This window comes from Echinops telfairi, unplaced genomic scaffold (genome assembly GCF_000313985.2).
Source record: "Echinops telfairi isolate 266 unplaced genomic scaffold, ASM31398v2 ScPeMD7_5592;HRSCAF=6446, whole genome shotgun sequence".
Classification (NCBI taxonomy): Eukaryota; Metazoa; Chordata; class Mammalia; order Afrosoricida; family Tenrecidae; genus Echinops; species Echinops telfairi.
In genome coordinates, this window is record NW_022109491.1 from 47,875,936 (window position 1) to 47,900,079 (window position 24,144).

The window sequence follows — 24,144 nt, forward strand, 5'->3', positions numbered from 1 at the left end:
CAATTGATGTGTGTATGGATTGGGATAACAGTTGTATGAGCCCCTAATAAAATGTTAAAAAAGAGAAAGAAAAAAAAAATAAAGCCTAGCAGAATGGAAAAACAGACTCATTCCTTTGCTGTGATTCCATATACTTTTTAAAATCGCCCCCACCCCCCGACACACACACACACACATACACACAAGAATGTCATGTACTTTGTTTTCATTATAAGCAACCAATCTATTCCCCTTGGTGAACATAAGAACCTTATTTGCATAGTCCTGCCCAATCATTTGGGTGGTATTATAATACTATGACAAGAAAGAACATATTAAAATGATCCTTTACATTACAGGGACCAACTCATTTCTTTTTATTAAAATACATCCTTGGTGTGTTTTATCAAAACACAAATTATTACTCAGATGTGATAAGTACCCCCATGTCTGGAAGCCCACCTAAAGGTATCCTTGTTTACTGAAAGAATGAAAATGGCCTTGGGTCTGACCTCACATTATTTGTCTACCATTAATGTATTACTTAGTCTATCATGTGGTCCTCGACATTGTCAGTGATATAAATAAGAAATTATGGCCAACCATCAGCTTCAGTGGGCTTTACAAAAACACTTGTCTTCAACTAGATCCCAGTGCCCTGTCCCTTTTATTGACTCTCCTCCTGCCACACTGTCAGAAATTCTTCCTGTGTGGCCTCCAGGCTATAAAAGACCTCCAGATTTGGAGGCTGATAAATGGAAGAATGATCTGCTTTGATTTGAAAGATATTCTCTGCAGGAGTCTACTTATGTATAATCTTAGGATATTTGAAAGAAGATAGGGTAGCAGAAAATTTACAACTTTTTTGCTGGGTTCCTGGTTTTGTCAGTCTTGTTTGACTTTTTTGTTATTGAAACTATACAGTACAGTCTTCACTGTTGCCACTAATTTGCTTTCTGGAGTCCTGACACCTGTTTACCCTGCTTGTACCATTTTACTGCTCCATACCAAGACTCTAAGTGGCACAAATTCTGGGCGAGTTTTTCATCACAAACAAGATATTAATTATCTATTGGAACTACAAGTTTTTCTTCTCTGGTTCCTTCATCTGGATTATAGCCATAAGTAGACTTATTTCTAGTATATGCTACAAGAGCAATTTCCTGAAAGTTCATTAGGTGCTCTGCATTTCTACCTGGATGGCAAAGTTGTTTTCTTGGACACTTGAGCTTATCTTTAAGTTTCTGAGACTGGTGGTGAAGCCAGAATCAGTATGGAAGTAACATTAGACATCCAGTGACAGAGAATGGAGATGTTTGATGTGTAGCTGATAATCTCTCAGTTTGCTAAAGTGTGGAAACAAACAGCAGCAGAGATAAATGATCAATTGGAATTGTTTTTTTCTTCCTTTACATTAGCAATGAAACTATCATGATGTTTGGTTGTCTGAACAACAAGCATCCCCTCCTTTAGAGGTTTCTGAGGGACAGGTTGCCTGGCTCAAGAAGATGTGATTTTACAGAGCTGATGCTCTGGAAGCCTTAAGATCATCAAACAATGACATTAATATGTCTACCAACTTCCTGCTGCAGTACTGATGGTTCCAAGGCCCCCAAACAGGGACAAGCCACAAGGACCGTGTACTGTAGCAGTGATGTCCTTGCAGGTAATGGTGATCCCCACTGCGCTCCTGTCCATACCAGGTTGTTACAGTCAGACTATCAAAAATAAGTTTGCCATTAAATTAGCATGTATTTTCTATCTTTACTTTTCTATTAGGTATTTTCCTCAATTTGGAGAGTCATAACTCTTTCCTCTGTTACCACATTCTTTTTTACTGTAACGCATCATCCCTACATAGTCTTTGGTCATAGTAATCCTAAAAGGTAAATGGATGGTGTTATTTCAGAAAGGATATATTATTTACTATGGACCTTTCTAAGCACTGTTCCACCCCATCCCACCCCAAAATATTTGAAACTATACTGGCTGCCTAGTATCCCCACACCATGAGAGTTTAGCAATGTATACCTGCCATGCATGGTATCAGGCATATGTTAATGAGGATGGAGAAGTAGGTGCTGAATCCCGCTTAATCTCATTGTCCAGGGAACTGTTCCTTGCTACTCCTTACTTCAATTAAAAAAATAACAGTAATTGAAAACCAAGTTCACTTTCTGAAAGACTCTGTGAAACTTAACTGGGATTAATATTGCTCAGAATACCTAGAGCTAGTTTATGCAGCATCTGGTTTAAAAGTGGAGCAAAGAGCTGGCTAAGCGAGTGGGCTTCCAGAAGCAATACGAGGGCATGACAAATGCTCTTAGACAAAATAAGAACCATATCACCTTGCGTTTTCACCTAACTTCTGTCCTGGCTTCAGGCTAAACCTTCCTCTAGAAGAAGGTTTTTCTAAGTTTCCTGGGGGAAAAGGAAAGGCAAGAAGACAGGAGATGGGCTGAAATAAATATTAAAAGATTCATAGCATACTGATTTCAAAGAGTGAAGAAAAATGTGCAACAATTATGTTCTATAGAATTAGCAGAAATGTGTCAAATTCATGCAAATTTGGACACATGACACAATAAGGTTTTTAATGTGTTTTTTAAAAAGAAAGTCATTTTCCTTAGATTAGAGTTCAGCATAAATCTAGTGTATTTTGGATCTCATCAAGGGTTGAAATGGAAGTCAGGATAACATTCTCTAAAAGGATCTTTCACCAGAAAATATCACCATAAGATGATTCTGTTTGGTAGATAGAAAACAGAGTTTACAAATCTTGTGTGTATTTTATATTACTTTCTGCATCTGTACTCATAAACTCCAAACTATAGGAAATGCTGAAAATGATCTTTCCAGTTAGGTGCTTTTCAGCCTATTGTGATGAAATGTGACCTTTTGCTATAGTTGTTAGAAAAACAGGCTTGAATTGTTTTGTTTTGTTTTTTACTAAGAGGAGTGACTTTTGACTTACTTTTTTCTACAAACTAACTCCTTTGCATGACTCCCTAAAATCTAGGATGCCAAATTCTGATTGTAGGTGACAAGGTAAGGCATTTATGTCTACTAGACAAGGATGTTTATTGTAGTGTTTAGACCATTGGTTTCTCTCTGGAAAGATTGAGTTTTGCATGACTATTGACCTGTCCATCCACCACCACTGTCAGAACAAAACACTTCTTGGTCCTGCACTATCTTCACAATTGTTATTATATTCGAGCCCATTGTTGCAACCACTGTGCCAATCCATCTTGTGGAGGGCCTTTCTTTTTCTCACTATCCCTCTAATTTACCAAGCATAATGTCCTTTTCCAGGTACTAGTCTCTCCTGACAACATGCGCTAAGTATGGGAATTGAAGATTCATCATGCTTGCTTATAAGTAACTGTGTTAGTCCGGAGAGACTAGAGAAACAAATCCATAAAGACTCAAATGTGAATAGGAAAGAGTCTTATATATAATAGCAATTGAATATTGAGAAAACATCCCAGCCCGGTCCAGATCAAGTCCCTAAGTCCAATATTAGCCCATTTGCCTGATACCAATCTAAATGGTTCTCTTCAGACTCACAAAGCACATGAATGCAGGAAGATCACAGACCATTGAGTTGGAAGTCTTCTGGATCCAATGGCACCATAAGCATCTCAGTGCTGGCAGGGGTCTTTTTGTGGCTTCTCCAGCTCCAGAGGTCAGGTTGCATCAGGGTAGGTCCATGTAGCTTCTCCTCAGGGATGTCTCGCAGGGAATCAGCCTTGTCAGTAGAGAGTCTCCAAGGGAGTGAGCTGAGAAAGAGAAGTGTCTCCTGCCTCTAAGCAGGAAAAAACAGGAGTTCCCAGAATTCTCACGAGAAGGTCATGCGCATAAGAGACCTCACTGGTTATATCTTGATTGACAGATAAGACTCCTCCCCTTCACTCATAATGCTACCACAGGAACATGCCGGCTGTACTTCTTTTAAGACAGATTTTGTTTATTCTTTTGACAGAAACTTGGGTAGAAAAGCCATTTTAAGAAACTTTACTCCACCATAGGATGTCATCTCATTACCTTCTGGCCTGCCTGATTTCTATTGAGGAATCAGAGCTTAGTCTAATTGGGTCCCTTTTGTAACAAATGTTTTGTTTTTCCTGAGTTGTTCTACAGATTCTTTCCGTCTTTAATTTTGGGGGAAAATTTTTTTATATGTTTGGTGATTTTCTTTTGGAGTCTGTTCTGTTTGGTGTTCTTTCAGCTTTTGTATATTGTGATAGGTAGACTTTATGTCAACTTGAGTGGGCCAGGCTTCTCCCATAATCTGATCTAGCATATTGCGGTCAATTCCATGATGGGCTCTTTTGTGTAGCAGCTTGCGGTTATAGGGAGAATAGACTTCCTTAATCTGGTCACAGCCTTGATATGATTGAGTGGTTTTGTTCGGGGTGTGGTGTATTCTTTTTTTGTTGTTGTTTTGGTTTTAGTCATTTTATTGGGGCCTTGTAAAACTCTTATCATAACACATACCTACATCCATTGGGTCAAGCACATTTGTACATTCGTTGCCATCATCCTCAAAACATTTGCTTTCTGCTTGAGCCCTTGGTAGCAGCTCCTCATTTTTTTCCACTCCCTCCCCTTACGAACCCTTGATAATTTACAAATTATTATTATTTTGTCATATCTTACACTGTCAGACATCTCCCTTCACCCACTTTTCTGTTGTCTATCCCCCAGGGAGGAGGTTATATGTAGATCCTTGTAATCAGTTCCCCCTTTCCAGCCCACCCTCCCTCCACCCTCTAAGTATTTCCACTTTTAAGCACTGGTCCTGAAGGGATCATACCCTCTGGACTCCCTGTGTTTCCAGTTCCTATCTGTACCAGTGTACATCCTCTGGTCTAGCCAGATTTGTATGGTAGAACTGGGATCATGATAGTGGACAGGGAGGAAGCAGCATTTAGGAGCTAGAGGAAAGTTGTATGTTTCATTGCTGCACTGCACCCTGACTGGCTCATCTCCCCTCTGCGACCCTTCTATAATGGGATGTCCAGTTGCCTACAGATAGGTCTTGGGTCTCCACTCTGCACTCCCCCTTATTCACAATGATTTTATTTTTTGTTCTTTGATACCTGATCCCTTTGACACCTCACGATCACACAGACTGGTGTGCTTCTTCCATGTGAGCTTTGTTGCTTCCGAGTTAGATGGCCTCTTGTTTCCCTCAAGCCTTTAAGACCCCAGATGCTATATCTTTTGATAGCCGGGCACCATCAGCTTTCTTCACATTTGCTTATGCACCCATTTTCTTCAGCGATCATATTGGGGAGGTGAACACACAATGATATGATTTTTTGTTCTTTGATGCCTGATAACTTATCCCTTCGGCACCTCGTAATCACACAGGCTGGTGTGCTTCTTCCATATGGGCTTTGTTGCTTCTCAGCTAGATAGCTGCTTGTTTATCTTCAGGCCTTTAAGACCCTAGACACTGTCTCTTTTGATAGCTGGGCACCATCAGCTTTCTTCACATTTGCTTATGCACCTACTTTGTCTTCAGTGATAATGTCAGGAAGGTGAGCATCATGAAATGCCAGGTTATTAGAACAATCTGTTCTTGCATTGAGGGAATACTTGAGTGGAGGCCCAATGTCTATCAGATACCTTAATACTAAACCTATAGATATATGCACATAGATCTATTTTTCCATCCTCATATATAAATATATTTACATATGTACATGCCTATATTTAGACCTCTATAAATGCCCTTTGCCTCTTAGTTATTTCCTCTATTTCCTTTTCCTTTCCTCTTGTCCCACTATTGTGCTCAGCCTTCATTTGGGTTTCATTTATTCCTCTCGGTTACATTACCCTTGATCATGCCCTACCAGGCCTGCTACACCCTCCTCACCACTGATTTGGATCCCTTGATTTTACCTTATCCCTGGGTTTGTTAACACCACTTCCTTTCCCTCCCCCTCTCCCATGTCCCCCAGAACTGTCAGTCCCGTTATTTTCTCCTCCAGATTATTCATCCAGCCTATCTTATTTAGACAGACCTGCGGAGACAATAACATGCACAAAAGAAAGACAGAGCAAAACAAAAGAAAACAAAACAACAGAAAGCCAATGACGGAAAAAAAAAAAAAAAAGAAGAAGAAGAAAGGCTTGTAGTTATTTCAAGGACTGTTTGTTGGCCTTTAGGAGTGTTTTCCAGTCTAGTTTGATTGACTGCCAAGCCCTGGTCCCAAAGTCTATTTTTGGTTGCACTGTTCCCCTTGCTGTTCTGTTGCACTCCCTTAGTGTTTTGCCTTGGTGTGGTGGGATCAGATCAGGCACAATTCCCACACTGTGTCTCCAGTGTTGTCTCCTGTAGGGCTATGGGTCACTGAGGGATGTTGTGTCTCATAGTGAGGCCGGCCATATGGTCTTCTCTGTGGGTTCACTGCTCTGAGTAGGAACATCGTCCTCAAGGCTTGGTGGGCCAGGATATGCTCCACAATCTCTTCCTCCCCCTTCATTTGCTCCTGTGTGCTCTGTTCAGACATGTCCCTCTCCCTGGGCTGCAGCTTCAGTGCTGTCCTCTGAAATAATTTCTTCTGGGGGGAGGTGTATTCTTAATATTAATTGCTAATGTATGGAAGCTAGCTCACTTCTACTGCTGGATTTGGATCCTGCATCTGGTTTGTCAACCTCCTGTTAATACCACCTGCCAATGTAAGGTGCCATCAGCAGATTGCCAACCTTGGGTTCATGCAGTCAATCTCACATAAGCATCCACCAGCATATGGTCTTTCTGCTTCCTGTTTATAAGCCCCTGTAGCTACAGGAGTCAGGAGAAGCCTTCAACTTTCATCTGACCCATGGGTTTGAATCAGAATGGATTTATCCACTTCTACCACTGTATGAGCCATTTATTGATATATATATATACTTACACATACAAGCATCACTGGTTTTGTATGTCTAGAGAACCCAGCCTAATACTATGAAAGAATCGATATCTTCTCACCTTTCATGATGACAAGGATAATTTATTCCACCAACTCCAACAATTTTCTCTGTCCTCTACCCTGCTTTTCCTGTTTTAGAGTTCCTGTTACACATACGTTATTTTTCTTAATAGTGTCCATATAATTCTTATGCATTCTTTTGAACTTCTTCTTCTTGTTCCTCTAGTAGGTTAGTGTTGAGGTTTGCCTTCAAGGTCACTAATTCAGCCTTCCATTGACTGAATTGCATTCCTTTGCTATTTCAATGTATTATCTATTTCCAAAATCTTAGTATTAATATTAAGTACTAATATTTTCGGGGATTTTTTGCAGGTTTTTTGTGGTTTCTAATTTTTAATTTATTTTGTCAGATTATTCTTGTATCATTTTCCTGAGTTATTCTAAAGTTTTTTGTGCTTTCCTATTATTATTATTATTTTTTTTTTGTAGCTTTATCACTCTTTCCATCCACTGAATGTACCATTCTTGTAAACTCTTTATTTGATAGTTTTATTGTCTTTTCTTACTCAGAAATATTTTTGGCATTCTATATTTTTCACTTGTTCACACTACTGTCTCTTATTTCTTACCGTAAACTGAAATTGTCTTATTTCTCTGTGGCATTGTGATTGTGATTGTATTTGTGTTAATTTGATGATCAGGTAGCCCCTGAGTGGGTAGGGCCCTTGCCAAGTAGATGTACATGTTGGAGGTTTGGGTATAGCTGGGGTTTTTGCCTGTGAAACACAAGCCAAAACAAACCACGGCTTTCGATTTGTCAACCAGTAGTGTGTGCTTGCAATAGTCTCAGGCAAGCTTAGGTTATGAAGACCATGCAGGTTGCTCCTGAGTTTCCTCTTCTACCTTTTGGTAATCAACAGCCCCGGGGGTGATCAAGGAGTATGCATCTGACGGCTGTGAGTGTGAGGGTGGGTGTTGGTCAATTATCTGGTTACCAGGTATGTGTGGGAAGCAGGGTTGATCACACCTTTCCCATTTTCCACCAGTGGTATGTGTCTGCACTGGTCTCAAGCAACCAGACCTGATTTTGACTATTCCCAGAGCCAGCCAGTTAAAAATCCATTCAACTGTTTCATCTCTTGCTACTTGTGTCCCGCTTTATTGCCCTGTCAGTATTTAATTCACTTATATCTCTTTTCCTCAAAGACTCAGAGCTCTAAGTTTCTCAAGTCATTGTTGTAGAAGGACTATGCAGCATATTTGTCTTGTTTGCTATCTTGGTAGTCCCTATTACTTGCTAGAAATCTTCAATTTCTTCATCTTTGACATTAGTCATGAGTGTATCAACTTGAATAATAAGCCATATTAACTAGTCTTCCTTGCAGATAGATGGCTGTTATCCTATCCCTGACAGCATTGGATTTCAGGATACATCTTGAAATGTTGCTTTTAAGAATGAATATGAAAACATTACTCCACCAGGGCAAAACACTAAGGGCATGCAACAGAGCAGCAAGGGGAACAAAGCAATGAAGTCCCCGGGGAATGCCAAAAGTAGACTTTTGGTGCCAGAGTGTGGCACCCCATCAGATTCGACCGGAAAACACTCCTAAAGGTCAACAAACTATTTATAGGATTTACTTTTTATGTCATTGGTTTTTTTGTTGTTATTGTTGTTTTGTTTTCTTTTGCTCTGGCTTGTTTTTGTGCTTATTGTCTCTGCATGTCTATCTAGATAATAAGGGTGGGATAAACAATCTGGAGGAGAAAACAATGGGACTGATGGTTCTGGGGGGACATGGGAGAAGGGGAGGTAGGGGAAAGGAAGGGGGTGTCAACAATCCCAGGGACAAGGGATCAAGTAATCTAAAACTGATGGCGAGGAAGACATAGGATGCCTGGTGGGGCTTGATCAAGGGCAGTGTAGCCAAGAGGAATTACTAAAACCTGAATGATGGCCGAACATAATAGTAGGACAAAGGGCAAGTAAAAGGAAATAGAGGAAAGAACTAGAAGGCAAAGGACATTTATAGAGGTCTAAATACAGGCATGTACATATGTAAAGATATTTTTATATAGCAATTGGGAAATAGATCTATGTACATATATGTTAAGTATCAAAGTACCAGACGGACACTGGGCCTCTATTCAAGTACTCCCTCAATGCAAGAATACTTTGTTCTATTAAACTGGCATTCCATGATGCTCACCTTCCTGATATTATCACTGAAGACAAAGCGGGTGCATAAGCAAATGTGAAGAAAGCTGATGGTGCCCAGCTATCAAAAGATACAGTGTCTGGGGTCTTAAAGGCTTGAAGATAAACAAGGGTCCATCTAGCTGAGAAGCAACACAGTCCACGTGGAAGAAACACACCATCTTGTGTGATCATGAGGTATCGATGGGATCAGGTATCAGGCATCAAAGACCCAGAACAAAAAAATCATATCAATGTGAATGAGGGGGAGTGCAATTGGACATTTCCTTTCAGAAGGGTCACAAGGAAGAGATGAACCAGTCAGGGTGCAGTGTAGCGCCAATGAAACATACAGCTTTCCTCCAGTTATTTAATGCTTCTCCCGCCCTGTCCCCAACTATCATTTCTACCTTACAAATCAGGCTAAACCAGAACATGTATACTGGTACAGATAAGAGCTGGAAACACAGGGAATCCAGGACAGATAAACTCCTCAGGACCAATACTGAGAGCATTGATACCAAGAGCGGAAGGAGAAGATGCGGGGAGAAAGGGGGAACTGATCACAATGATCTACATATAACCCCCTCCCAGGGGAGAGACAACAGAGAAGTGGGTGAAGGCAGACAGCCGTCGATGTAAGCCATGAAAAAAAATTTTATAAATTACCAAGGGTTCATGAGGGAGGGAAGGTGGGTGAGGCGGGGAAATGAGCTGATAGCAAGGGCTCCAAAAGAAAGAAAATGTTTTGAAAATGATGGCAACACATGCACAAATGTGCTTGACACAATGGGTGGATGTATGGATTGTGATATGAGCTGTACAAACCCCCATTAAAGTGATTTTTAAAAAAATTACTTCTGGGTTTGTCATTTCTTGCATAATAGACTTTAGGATTTTTCTGTTAAAGTTTTCAACCATACTTTGAGACAGTAGCTCTTTTTTACTCATTATTTAATACTTTCCAACCTGAAAGGCTCATCCTTCAGCCCTGTATCAGACAGTAGTCTGCTGGTGTTCATAAGGGTCAATATTTTCAGAAGTGAATCATTAGACTCTCTCTCTTAGTTTCTCTTATACTGGTAGCTCCACTGAAACCTGTCCCACATGAGAGACACTGCTGATATATGAAAATACCAGTGAGCTAGCCTCCAGTATCGTGCCAAAATACAAGCAATTACAGTACAGCAGATAAATATTGGTTGCAGATTCAAGAATTTTATGGGCACAAAGTGGAATGACACAGAAAGCATCAAAAGGAGATGGAAGGGATACACAGAGTTCTGTACCAAAAAAAAAATTGATCAGTAGTCCACCATTAAGAGGATTGTATATGAACAAGAGCCAATGGTATTAGAGCAAGATTTCAAAGCTGCACTGAAAGCATTAGTGCAAAGAAGACTACAGGAATTTACAGGATGCCAATCAAAATGTTTTAACAAATGAATACATTCTGTGTACACTCATTTGCTTATGGCAGGATGTTTGAAAGACAGCTATCTAGTCAGCTGACCAGAAGAGCTCCATAGTCATGTCCTTCTGAAGAAAGATGACCCAACAGAATGCAGTAATCATCACTATCCTTACTATCTCAACCGAGTACAGTTTTGCTGAAGATAATTCAACAAGAGTCACAGTAGTATGTTGACAGAACTGCCAGAAATTCAAACTAGATTAAGAGGGAAGATGTAGAATAAAAAATATCTTTACTCATGTCAGTTTGACCTTGACTGAAAGCAAGAATACCTTAGTTATGTTTACCTGTGATCATTGACTATGCAGACATTCAACTCTGTGGAGTCTAACAAATTATGGGTATCATTATGAAGAATGCAGCTTCAAAACACTTAATTGTGTTCATATAATACCTGTATATAGAGCAAGAGACAGTCATTTAACCAGAACAAGAAAATATTTACTGTATGCACTTGAGTGTAAACCAACCTGAATATCAGCCGAGGCACCTAATTGTACCACAAAACTACATTAAAAATGTGCTTTTAAAAACGGCTTATACATGAGTATATACGGTATACATGTTTTAAAATCAGGAAAAAATGTGCACCAGGTTTGTGTCTTCTCACCATGCCATAATAATTCATTCTAAATTCTGAGGAAATGACATGAACATAGAAGAACAAGACATTAGGCCTAGAGGAAAACTCACTAACAACCTGCAACATACACATGACACAATCTTGCTTACTGAAAGAGAAAAAGATTACAAAGACTTACTGAAAAATACATATGGATTACAGTTCATAAGGAAAATAACAATTCTCTCATCTGGGCTAATACGCAGCATTACTTTAAACAAGAAAAGATTAAAATTGCCAAGTATTTCATTTCACTTGGATCCACAATCAGTGCTCACGGTTGCAGCACTCAAGAACTCAAACGACACATTGCATTGGGCCTGTCTGCTCCGGAAAATCTCTTTATGATCAAAGGGGATTCTCTGAGGCTTAATCTATATGTGAACCCTGCAAAAGGATTTGGGGTTTCCACTGTCATCCATAGCTTTCTGCAAACCAAGTGTTCACAATTAAAACCTTTCCCTCCTTCAGATTTGGATTATATTATTTATAATCCTTGTATCATCCCTGCTGATTATGCTTCAGGGTTGTGAAAAGCCTTATTGTCAAACAGCATTATAAAGTCGATTATGGCAGATGTAGTTATGTTACAATGTAATATCATTTTATAATCTTTTGACCCATTTTAAAGTTGTTTCTGTTTTTAAAAAAAAAGTGAAGAGAAAATGCACACTGAATTAAACCTCTGGTGAATCCTCTCTGACCATAGATCAGGGATGTGAAAATCCTTGCTATTTTGCAGAATGCAGATGGAAAGTGGATTGCAAATGCAGTTAGGCTAAAATTTAGCACCTTATCCTTTGATCTTCCTTTTCATCCATTTTAAACTTTTTCTATTTTTTAGTATTTTCTGCTTTCTTTTCTATTGAGGTTTTTATCTGTTTTTATTATCATTGCTAGGTTTTTTGTTTTTGTTTTTTTAGTATTTCTCTGCATGTGAAATCCAGGATAGGTAACTCTAAATACTGTAGATAGTAACTGGATTGGTGGTTCCAGAGGATGTTTGGGGGTAGGGGGTAGAGGGAGCTAATGGTGATGAGTACAAGAATGAAGAAAATGCCCTAAAACTGAGTGTGGTGTTGATTGTACAACTCCCTCCACCACCCCCACCACCCCAAACACCATTTTATTGGGAGCTAATACTGATATCATGTCGTTCCATAGTGCAATTACATCAAGCAGTATTATATAATTGCTACCACAGTCAGTTGCAAAGCATTCTCTTTCTTCTTGAACTCCTTGACATCAGCTCCCCTTTGCCCCCTCCTCCACTGTACCCCCAGGAATCCTTATTCTAATTGTTGTCTCTACAGGTTCATCAATCCTGGGTTTCATATACAGATAGACAGAAAAACATAAAACAAAAATTCAAAAAGCTACTCATGATGACAAAATATATCAGAAATAAATGCCAATATGAAAAAAGTAAACAAATAGAAAATGTTGAAAACCAGATCAGGCCCCCTGCGTATCAGATGGTGGATCAAGTGACGTGGTTTTAACCATTTAAATCAGCTCTCCAGTACTCTCTATTTGGTAACTAGTTTATTATCACCCCTCCATTATGGATAGAAGGAAATCACCAGAAGCTTATTTCCTGTATAGAACTCCTAAATGAATCTTTGGAAATGTCAAGACTTTCTTTATCGTATTTTTTGAAGCCAGACAAAAAATGTCAGAGACAGTTCCTAATATTAGTGTTGTTTTCTTTTATAGTTTAGGAGCTCTGGTAACATAGTGGTTATGCATTGGACTGCTACCTGTAAGGTCAGCAGTTTGAAACCAGCCAGAGACAGGGCTTTCTACTCAATGAGTTCGTCTCAGAAACTCACAAGGGTAGTTCTACCCTGCCCTGCAGGGTCGCTGTGAGTTGGCATTGACTCAGTGACAGTGAGTTTGAGCTCTTTCACAGTTACCATTGCCGTGTGTGCTGAGACTGGAGGTGCCCCAGTCAAATAGTGCACACTGATTGTCACTATACTGCTCCCTTTGACTCTGGAAAAATACTGCTTATATGACCTTTGAGGGACCACAGTAAGATCTTTAAAGTCCACAATCTTCTTTCGAGCGTTTTCAGTCCTGGCCTCAGTCCACACCTTGCCTTCTTTGCCTTATCCTGGTGCTCCTCAGTACCCAGAAGTTATTGCTGGAAAGTCTTCTAATTAAAATATTCCTGTCTGCTTTGTAATCTCCATGGCACCCAAGCAGTAACTATTCAGTTTGATTAGCCATTCCAGAAACTCAGCTTTGTAAAGAGCTTATTATCTTTACTTGTTAATGACTCTGGTGTTATACCAAACAGAATGGAAAGCAACCAATGGACATGAAATCCTTAAGCCTTGTTGCACAGCAAGTTGGGTATGTCAGAGTCCCTGATTAAATCAGGGCGGTTGACATCTATCTCTTTTTCTAATTGTCTGTAAAGTGAGGCATCTGTACCATTCCATACTCTGGATACTTCTGAGCTCCTACTCATAAAATAAAACAAGTGAAAATAAAAATACACATCATTTCTGTCATTATATATTAAGTGTTAAACGATCTTCATAGGAAAGATTTATTATTATTAGATGAATAACAAATAATTATTTTAGACAACCTTGAAATATTATAATATGATCCATGCTATTTAGATTGATAAAAATTTTGCTCGTTATTGCCTTGTCAAAACACTTTAACATAAAAATTATTGTTTGATAGTTTTATTTTATATGGAAGAGTAATGAGAACATCATTGTTTTGTGTTTTTCTAGGTACAGCTACTTGTCTCTATAAGTGGCTTCTTTCAGATCCAATCATCCAGTTGTGCTCTTAAGTGCATGTTGAAAGATTGAATCTTTTATATTGTCTAGACCAGGGGTGGGTAACCTTTTTTTTCCAAGGGCCATTTTTATATTTATAACATCATTTATGGTCCATACTGGTCAAACATTTAATTAACCCACCACTAAAGTGATGACCAGAGCTGCTTCTCTTTGGTGAGGCCTTTGATGTTAGGTGCATGGTATTGATTTCATAATCCATCTATGGCCTGACAGCCCCACCCTAGGTCTAGATTATGGTAAGCAAAAATCTGTTAATTTTTTTCTGTCTATTTTATTGTTTTTTCTGTTCAGAATAAAATTTGAGGTGTTATATTTGCCTTCATTTAAATCTTTAATCAAAAATATCAATGTGTTATAAATCAGTTGTAATTAGGTAATGCTGAACCAGAAAACCTACCTATTGTTTAAAGTTGATTACAGCTATGGCAGCCTCATGTGTTACAGATAGAACTGCCCCATGGTGTTTTCTTACAAGAGAAAGATTTCATCCTGTAAAGATCTGCAGTCTCAGAAGCCCCAGGAATAGTTCTACTCTGTCCTATAGGATCATTGTAAATCAGAATTAACTCAATAGCAATGGGTTTAATTATTACAGAATCACATCACCAGGCTTTTCATCCACAGTGCCACTGAATAATTATAGAAATATGTTTGTACACATTTTGTTGGAATAGACCTTAGCCTCATATTTTAGGTTTGGCTAAAATGTAACTGTAATCATTCCAAGAAGGTTAGGATAAGGACTTATGACAAATTTCATAGGACTACACACATACACACACAAAAGATATGTGTAAAAAGTGGTTAGATCTGAAGTTTAATTAATTGTATAATGTCAAAGTTGAGTTAATTGTATAATATCAGAGCTAGGTTCCCAGTTTTAATTACTTAATGTAGTTATATAAAATGTTACCAGTGTGTGAGCTTGCTGAAGGGTAAGCAGAATATTCTGTATTATTTTTGAAACTTCTAGTGTATCTGAAATTAATTTTTTTAAAGATACTTTGACCCTGGATATTCCTTTAGTTCAGAATATTTAGGTTCCAGACATTTGTACATAAGCTATATTATAGTAACTTATTCCCTCAAAAATATTATATTTCATTAGTAATAACCAAATGTTACTCTTTTGTGTGTTTCCTGCTTGTTTTATAGATCAGAACAAACAACACATTCAGATTTATTGGGGCAGCATATCACTACAGCGAAAGAACAAGATCGTTCTCTCAACAAAGAGGTACCTACGCACTTTAAACTTTTTCCAGATAAAATGGAATACCACAGGATGAAAGTTAATAACATACTTACCTGGCAGGGGAGACACCATGATCAGGAAGGTAGTTTTCCCAGGGCGAGGCTCACCCATTGCACTCCGAGTGTGCTGACCCCTGCGATTTCCCCAAATGTGGGAAACTCGACTGCATAATTTGTGGTAGTGGGGGACTGCGTTCGCACTATCCCCTAAAGAAAGAAAAAAAAAAAGTTAACTTCTCCCTTCAAAATAATTTTTAGGATATAATCAAGACATCATATCATTCAATAGTTCAATCCTATCAAGTAGTGTACAATCGCTACCACACTCATTTTAAAAATATTTTCTTCCTTCTTATACTCCTTGATATCGGCCCCTTTCCTGCAACCCTTATTCTACCTACTCTGTAGATTCACTCAATTTTAATTCACATACTAATTCACATACTGAAAAACATAGGGAGTCAAGAATGCTACCAACAAGAACAAGCAGCAATGTGGGGAAAAAACCAAAATATTAAAAATCAGATCAAGCTCAGAGTATATCCAAAGAAAGATCAAATGACAATGTTTTAACCATTCAGGTCAGATTTATCATTTTAATCTACTATAATTGTTTCTCCAATACTTTCTGTCTGATAACCTGTTTATTCCTATCCCTCATTTATGGTCAGAGGGGAATCACTGGAGGCTTATTACATGAGTAGATTCTTCTAATATATTTTTGGCTCCCACTGTTATCCATAGCCTTCTGCAAACCAGAATTTCATAATTTAAGTTTTGATTTGATACCATTCCCTCTTTCAGATTTAGATCATCTTTTCCACTCATTGGATCACAGATGTTGGTGTGCTTCTTCCATGTGGGCTTAGTTGACATTCCATTTAGATGGCTGCTTGTTTGAAAACATGCCTTTAAGACACCCATTGCTATTCTTTCTGCTAGCCAGGCACCATCCAATTCCTGTACCACACTTTGCTATAGCACTCACATCTTCCATGTTTACTTCATGAGGGTGTGTATAGAGCAGGGCCATGTCATAAGAAATAATTGTTCTTATATTGAAGCTAAGATTAAGTGCAATCCCAAAATCTGTTCCTAAATCTGTTTTCCGTCTGTCTCTAGATCATCTTAGAGCAGTGGTTCTCACGACCCTTTAATTCAGTTCTTCATGTTGTGATGACCCCCAACCATAAAATTATTTTCGCTGCTACTTCATAACTTCAATTATATTTTGCTACTTTTATGAATCGGGTGACCCCTTTGACAGTGTGGTTCGTCCCCCAAAGGGGTCATGACCCACAGGTTGAGAACCGCTGCCTTAGAGACTTCTTGGTGATTTTATGGTAGAGCATCCTATCGATCATCTCTCTGGATCATAAAGTCCTTCTGTTTATAGTGTCATTGATTGAGCCCATCCCAATGTATTTAAAACACAATTGAGAAAGGAAGATTGAACAACCAAATACAAATCATTGTACATGGATTATTGACTTTCACAGATTAAATCCCTACATGACTGTTTATACAACTAATGGGAACTAGTGGTCAAGTAAAGCTTACTATGATATCCACTGACAATGTCAGACACAGGTCTGCTGGATTAATACATATCTTAATAATCAAGTAGGCCACTGAAGTAGTTAAGTAAATGTTAGCTTACCTGCCAACACATCTGTAGCCTTAATATTGCTGTCCTCCGCTGCTTCACCCTCCTTGTGATTTTGGCTTTAAGTCCTTGAGTCACAGTAGAGTTTGTTTGAGGTAGAGCCCAATTCACCTGATGGGGTTTCCATATCACATCCCTCCGGTATGGTTTTTGTAATATGTTTTTGTGTTGGTTTGGGTAGGCTAGAGCAACAAATCCACAGAAACTCATATGTATATATGAAAGAGTTTTATATAAAGGGTAAGTGTACATTACAAAAGCATCCCAACCCAGTGGTGTCCAAGCCCATAAGTCCAACATTAACCCTTATGTCCAACATCAATCTACAAAGTCCTCAATCTCACAAAACACACGCAATCACGCTGACTGTAGGAAGAAAGCTGAATCAGTGAGCTTGTAAGCCTCTCAGCACTGGCAGGTGTCTCCACACAGCTGCTCTAGCACCCAGGGCTGCATCAGGGTAGATCCATGTCACTTCTCAGGGATGTCTCACATTAAGTGAGCCTTGCCAGCTGAAGCAAGGAACTGGCTAAGGCAGCTGCACCTTGGTCCAACCATCAGAGAGCAAAAGACCAGAGGAGAAAAAAAAAAGATGAGGCTCACCAAGCCATTTATCTCTCCACCCTTCAGTTAATCCCACATGTGTTTATTGGCCAGATTGGCATAAGAAATCTTAACCATCTCAGTTTTGTTCCTCCAAGATCCAGGGTTCAATGTCCCAGTATTCTATGGCCCGTGGCCTGGTTCCAAGGCGGTACACAGAAACTCAGACCAGTGTGCCCTATTAGCAGCCTCGTATCAGACATTCTCTCCTCTTGGGTTCTGTAAAAATATTGTTAGTCATTTTTTTTACACTAAAAGGTTGGGCTTCTTCCTTTTTCTACCAACAGAAATATCCTTGTCTTCTCCAAGATGTGTATGCTCCCCTTCCAGCCTCTCGATTAGATTTTCCTGTCAGCATCACATCACTCTGGTAGGAATGGATGCTGGTTTGGGGGGACCTAATCACATTTTTGCCTGGCAGTTACTAAATGATCATCTTCCTTTCCGCTACTCCTAAAAATCGGGCCCCAGCTGAAGGGAGAACTCCTCTTTCAAAGTAGTTTTCAAGATATGCATATAGAAAGGGTTAGGCATGGTTCATGGGCACTGGTATCAGAGAGCCTGACTAGTGCAGGATTTTGCCTTCATCAGGGTGTTTATCCTACTAACAATGGGCTCCTACAGTATTTGCCCTTTTGTGATTGACTAACTTCACTCATCAAAATGCTTCCCAGATCCACCCATATCATGAGGCGTTTCCTGGTTCTGTCACTGTGTTTTAGCGATGAAGAGTATTCCATTGTGTGAATATGCCGAAGTTTTTTATCCATTCTCCTAATGATGGGAATTTGGACTGTTTCCAACTTTGTGGTGTTGTAAATTGTGCTGCAGCGAATATGGGAGAGCATACATCTGTTTGTGGTCAGTCTCATTTCTTTGGATTGTATGCCCAGCAAAGTTATTATTTGATCATATGGTATGTCTATTGCCAGCTATTTTAGGAATCGCCATATCACTTTCCACAGTGGTTGTACATATTTACAAGCCCACCAGAAGCGGATGAGCGTTTCAATCTCTCCACACCCTCTCCAGCACTTATTTTTATCTGTGTTTTTTTTTAATTGGGCTATGATTGTTGGTGTTAGATGGTATCTCATTGCTGTTTTGACTTGCTTTTCCTGGATGGCTAGTGAAGGGGAGAGCATTTCCTCATGTGCTTGATATCCATTCTGGTGTCATCCTTTGCGAATTGTCTATATTCAGGTCCTTTGCCCAACTTTTAAGATAGTTATTTGTTTTCTTGTGGTGTTGCAGAATTTTGTAAGTTTTAGTAACTAGTTCTTTGTCTGTTTTGTCATTGCTAAATATCGTTTCCCAGTTTGTGGGCTTTCATTTTGCCCTTTTGATGAAATATTTTGATGTATAGAAGTGTTTCATTTTAAGACATCTATTTTATCTTCTACTGTGTGTGCTTCTTTGTTATATTTGATAGTGCATGTATTCCCTGCACTAGGCCCTTAGGTTTAACCCAGTATTCTCATTGATAATCCTAATAGCTTTGCGTTTCACATTTAGGTATTTGATCCACTTTGAGTTTTTTTTTTTGAGTTTGTTTTTTAATGCATGGGTTGACCTATGAATCCTGTTTCATTCTTCTACAGATGGATATCAAGTTTTGCAGCATAATTTTTTCCATATGTGTATTTGGTGCTTTACATTGCCATCTGATAACTTCTTTTTGCTATGTCCTAAAGGTTTTGGTATGTTATATTCTCATTCTCAATTGTTTCAAGGATTTTTAAAAGATCATTCTTTATTTGATTCAGTTGTTCTTAAGTAGTTTGTTCAGTTTCTATGCAATTGATTTTTTATCCTTTTTCTTTCTATTGTTGAGTTCTAGTTTTATAGTGTTGTGGCCTAATAAAATGAGTTATAGAATCTCAGTGTTTTCAAATTGATTACAAGTTGTTTCCTGAACTAAAATGTGGGTTATTCTGGAGAATGTATGTGCTGGAAAAGAATTTATACTGTGCTGCTCTTGGGTTGAGTTCTCTGTATATGTCTAGGAGGATGAGTTGTTTGCATTGTTTAGTGTTTTTCTGTACTTATTGAGTTCCTTTCCAATGATCTGTCTTTCTTTTAGAGTGGTGTAGTGAAGTCTTCTTTTATTTCTGTGTTGCTTTGAGTACTGTTTGCATCATATTGACTTCTTGGAGTTTTGGATTTGTATATTGCTCTCAAGTTTGCCTGCTGTTGTTGATTCTTTGTCCAAAATGTTCTTATTAGTATTTTTTATGATGGTCTTTTTTTTACAAATTCTTTTAACTTTCGTCCTCTATAAATACCCTTTTTTTCCTTCTAATGTGAAAAATAATTTTGCTGGCTATAAGATTCTTGACAGTTTTTGTTTGTTTGTTTTTCAGGATTTTATGTGTCACTCTACTTTCTTTTTGCCTGTTTGGTTTTTGCTGAGAAGTCTGAACTTATTATCACCAGTCTTTATAGGTGACTATTCTTTTCTCCCTAGCTGCTCTCAGGATTTTCTCCTTTCTTTGCTATTGGATGGTTTGACTCACATGTGTCATGGTGTTTGTTTTATCTTGTGGGTCTATCATGTTTGGGGTTCGCTCAGCTTCTTGAGCTAACTGTAAGATCAGTAGTTCAAAACCTTTACCAGTCAGTCCAGGGGAGAAAGATGAGTCATAATATTCCCATAAAAAGTTTCTTGCTCAGAAACTCAGAGGGACAGCTCTTCACTGTCCTGTAGGGTTACTATGAGTTAACATTGACTCAATGGCAGTGAATTTGGTTTGATTTGGTTTAAGTTGCCAATATCGGGCAAGCTCAAAAGCTTGGTGTTTATCCTTATAGTAGTGGTCTCATACAACATTCGTCCTTTTGTGATTGACCAGCTTCACTCAGCATAATGTTTTCTAGGTTCATCAATGTGGTAATGTGCTTCATGGGTTTAACGTATGTTTTTTCATGATACGTGAAAATAATGATTTCATTTGGCATTGTGGGATGACTGTTCCAATGAATACTGACTTTCATAGACAAAAACAAACAAACAGGAAACCATCTGGAGGAGCCACAATGACAGAGATAAGGGAGTGAGGGGTATGTGAAGAGACCCTTAAAGATGCCCATGATTTTGACAGATTAATAATGCATGAAGGAGACGGAGTGGTGCAGTGTGTAACCCTTCAGCTGCTAAATGAAAGATCAGCAGTTCAAACCTACTTCTGTAAAGATTACAGCCTTGGAAACTCTCTGGGAAGTTCTCTTTTACCCCATTGTATTGCTCTGAGTTAGAAACAAGTTGACCGCAGTTGGCTACGGTGCCAGTGAAGGACAAGGCAAGTAGAAAATACTGTTTGTAGCAAAGGAATAGGAAAATCAGCACATATCTAGGAAATAAGCCTGGAGGGTAGGACCATGTCTGGGGGTGCCTTATGGTTATGAGATGAAGTTCATTAAGTAATTGGGGTCATTTTGTAGAATAGTTATACCTAGACTAGGAAATTTGTACTTAATAGATTTTTTTAAAGCCATTTGAATTATTTTAATAGAGCTGTAAGATTTTTTTTCTGCAATGTCGCAGATAATTTCTTCTATTTCGGTTTAGGACAGAGTGCAGGAACCCCTACAGTGTTTCAGGCAAGAGGAAGAAGGAACTGATTTAGGAGACAATGCAAAGGGAGAGTTTAAAGATAGTGAACAGGCACTAATGGAACATATTCCCAAAGAAGCACAAGTGATGAGCTCACACAGCCCATATTTAAACCTTTTACATTTCTGTAGTCTTCATTCCTGTGAGAAGCCATATTCACAGAGATGGTCTCTCTTTAAAATCAATGTCTTGTGGATTTATCTATTATTTTTACTCTTATATCTAATACAGAGTCTCTAGCTTTGATTTTAAAAAATAATGTGTTGTTGTGTTTTGGTGAAGGTTTATACAGCAGCTTTGGTTTCCGTTCTACAATTCTACAATTTCAGTAACATTGATGATATATTTCACTGTGTGAATATATCTCATTATTTCAATTGTGAGTGTTTCGTTTCATAAATCTAGTTTCCCGGCCCACTCTAATCTTCATTTTAAAATAATTATTGATGGTTTGGTCTGACATAGGTAAATTTTTAAAGAACCTAGGAAATGGCAGGACGCAGTGTCTGACCTCCTCCAGTGACACAAGGGGGAAGGAGAATCCAACTCCACATGAGCCTAAGGCCAATTTGTATGAGGCAGAAGTGCTCCATGCTTCCACCCTCCAACCTTTTCCCTTATTCTTATGCAAACCACCCCTTCCACCGCATTATACTACTCTGCTTAGTTCAATAGTCCTTTGCAATGGCCACACAGAACTCAAAGACGATACAATACGTGGTATGGGATTTGTTAGGGAAACGAACAGATTACAACAGGCCAGGATCAGAAATGTTAAAGATGCAGTTCCTTTGTTCACCATGTCTTTTCTCAGCTGTGTACACAAGCTTCGTCTCTCTGGTCCTTGGCCTCTCTGCCATGTAGCCCCTTGGCCTCTGCGCTACTCAGACAAGTGTTACAAAGCTCCTCGAGCATGGATAAATGCCCAAAGAAAACGCCACTCTGCAAGCCAGCCTCTTATCCAAAGACTCTCAGCATTATTGGTGCCATAGGCTGGGAAACTCACTCTCTCTTGCATGGTTTCCGTGCTGCTGCATCTGCTGCCACCACTGTGTCTAAGGCACATTCTACTTATGATGGTTATGATTCCACTTTCTTGATGGTTGTAAGATTCTCCCTGCTTCTGATATGGATCATTTTATGCCTTGCAGAATGACAGAATTTATTAATTCCAATGTTAAAATCCCCAACACCTTATTTGCATGCTCCCATCACATCATCTCCACCACGTGTATGACAGTTTGTCATACTGTGCTGGCTTGTGTGTTTCTGTGATGCTGGAAGCTGTTTCACTGGAATTTTAAATGCCAGCAGGGTCACCCAGAGTGTGAACAGGCTTCAGCAGAACTTCCAGACTACGAACTGACAATGATGAAGGAATTGGTTGCCCACTTTGGAGGAAAATAACCACTGAAAACCTTATGCATAGCTGTGGGGTACCAGTCCCCACAATCAAATGGGTCAAGAGGTGGTTATATAATTGAGGGATAAAATCAAAGAGACATCAGACAAGATAAAGCATGCAATTGCTCACCTCCAGGACGGCCATATCTCAGCAGCCAGGTCCACAATGAGAGAGCGGATATATTTCTAACCCAGGCTTATATACGCTTAGGGGGGGTGGGTGCAAGCCCCCCTAATTAACATGTGTAACAGGAAGGGGTTGTACAGTAGGCATACGTGTGACAGGAAGGGGATGAGCTAGGGGTTTACACACAATAGGAAGGGGAGGCACTAGAGGCATACATGTGACAAAATGGGCGGACTCTAGATTCAAGATGGCAGCCTAACCTTGCTCTTCCTTAAGTTGACTTGACCTTGTCTTTGGGCTCTCCTTCAGGTGAACAATCCACTATCCTTATCAGAAGGGAGTGGACTATAGGGTGTGATTGCTCTAGGTGGCTGATAACCCTCAGGGAGATAACCTTTAAGCAGTTGACCTCCAAGTGTATAGTCAACTGACCTTGTGTAGCAAGCAGCATCTTAGGTTTGGCATATAATATGGGAGGACAACCTGGGGAATAGCCTTTCTGCATCCTACACATAGCCCCTAAACATTGTCAGATACTGAAGATCTAGTAAATGGAAGCAGAACATTGTCTGAGAGAGTGCCAGATGGTCGGAGAGTGTTTGAAAGGTGGCAGAGGAAGAACAGGTTTCTCAGAGTAGAATGGATTATGGTGATGTGACTGGAGTAAAGCCGGTGGGAGTGGAGCCTTTGGAATGTTCATTTCCTGATGGGGCACTAGTCAAGGTAAGAAGAAACAACTGCAAAAATCTGCTAGTGATCAGAACTTGGAATGTGCCAAATATCAATCTAAGAAAATTGGAAGTCATACAAGGGAACAAGTGGTTCAAAATCAGTGGCAGGGAGGGGATGGGAGGACTGGTAGGGAGTGACCAAGGGTAAGGTAACTGAGGAATTACTGAAATCAGAATGAAGGCTGAGCATGGTAGAGGGACAGGAGGAAAGTATAAGGAAATAGAGGAAAGGAGTAGGAGGCAAAGGGCATACATAGAAGCCTAAATACAGACATGTACATATGTAAATATATTTATGGTTATGGGGGAATAGACCTATGTGCATATATTTATAGGTTTAGTAGTAGAGTAGCAGGTGGACATTGGGCCTCCTTGCGCACATTCCTTTAATACAAGAGCACCTTGCTCAGCTAAACGGTCATTCCATGATACCCACCTTCCCGACATGATTGCTGAAGACAAACATGTACATAAGCAAATGTGGTGAAGAAAGCTGATGGTGCCTGGCTATCAAAAGATACACCGCCTGGGGTCTTAAAGGCTTGAAGGCAAACAAGCGGCCATCTAGCTCGGAAGCAGCAAAGCCCACAGAGAAGAAGCACACAATCCTGTGTGATCACGAGGTGTTGAAGGGATCAGGTAGCAGACACCAACGAACAAAAATCATCATTGTGTGATCACCTTCTCCACATAAACGCTGAAGACGAATGTGTGCATAAG

The 24,144-nt window shown here is 39.3% G+C and overlaps 1 protein-coding gene, 1 non-coding gene and 1 pseudogene across 4 annotated transcripts in view; all 3 read left to right on the plus strand.

Moving 5' to 3' along the window:
• Window positions 1-24,144, plus strand: part of KIZ (kizuna centrosomal protein) — a 165,357-nt gene that overhangs the window by 82,983 nt on the left and 58,230 nt on the right. For all 3 annotated transcript variants that reach the window (XM_045295558.1, XM_045295559.1, XM_045295560.1), the window contains one exon: window positions 15,182-15,263. In XM_045295558.1, coding sequence (XP_045151493.1) covers window positions 15,182-15,263 — 82 coding nt within the window. The remainder of the gene's footprint in view (window positions 1-15,181; window positions 15,264-24,144) is intronic.
• Window positions 948-1,577, plus strand: LOC105979654 (annotated as a pseudogene).
• On the plus strand, window positions 15,327-15,490 carry LOC115871441. Its single transcript, XR_004047306.1, has one exon. It is a non-coding gene; the product is annotated as a U1 spliceosomal RNA (small nuclear RNA).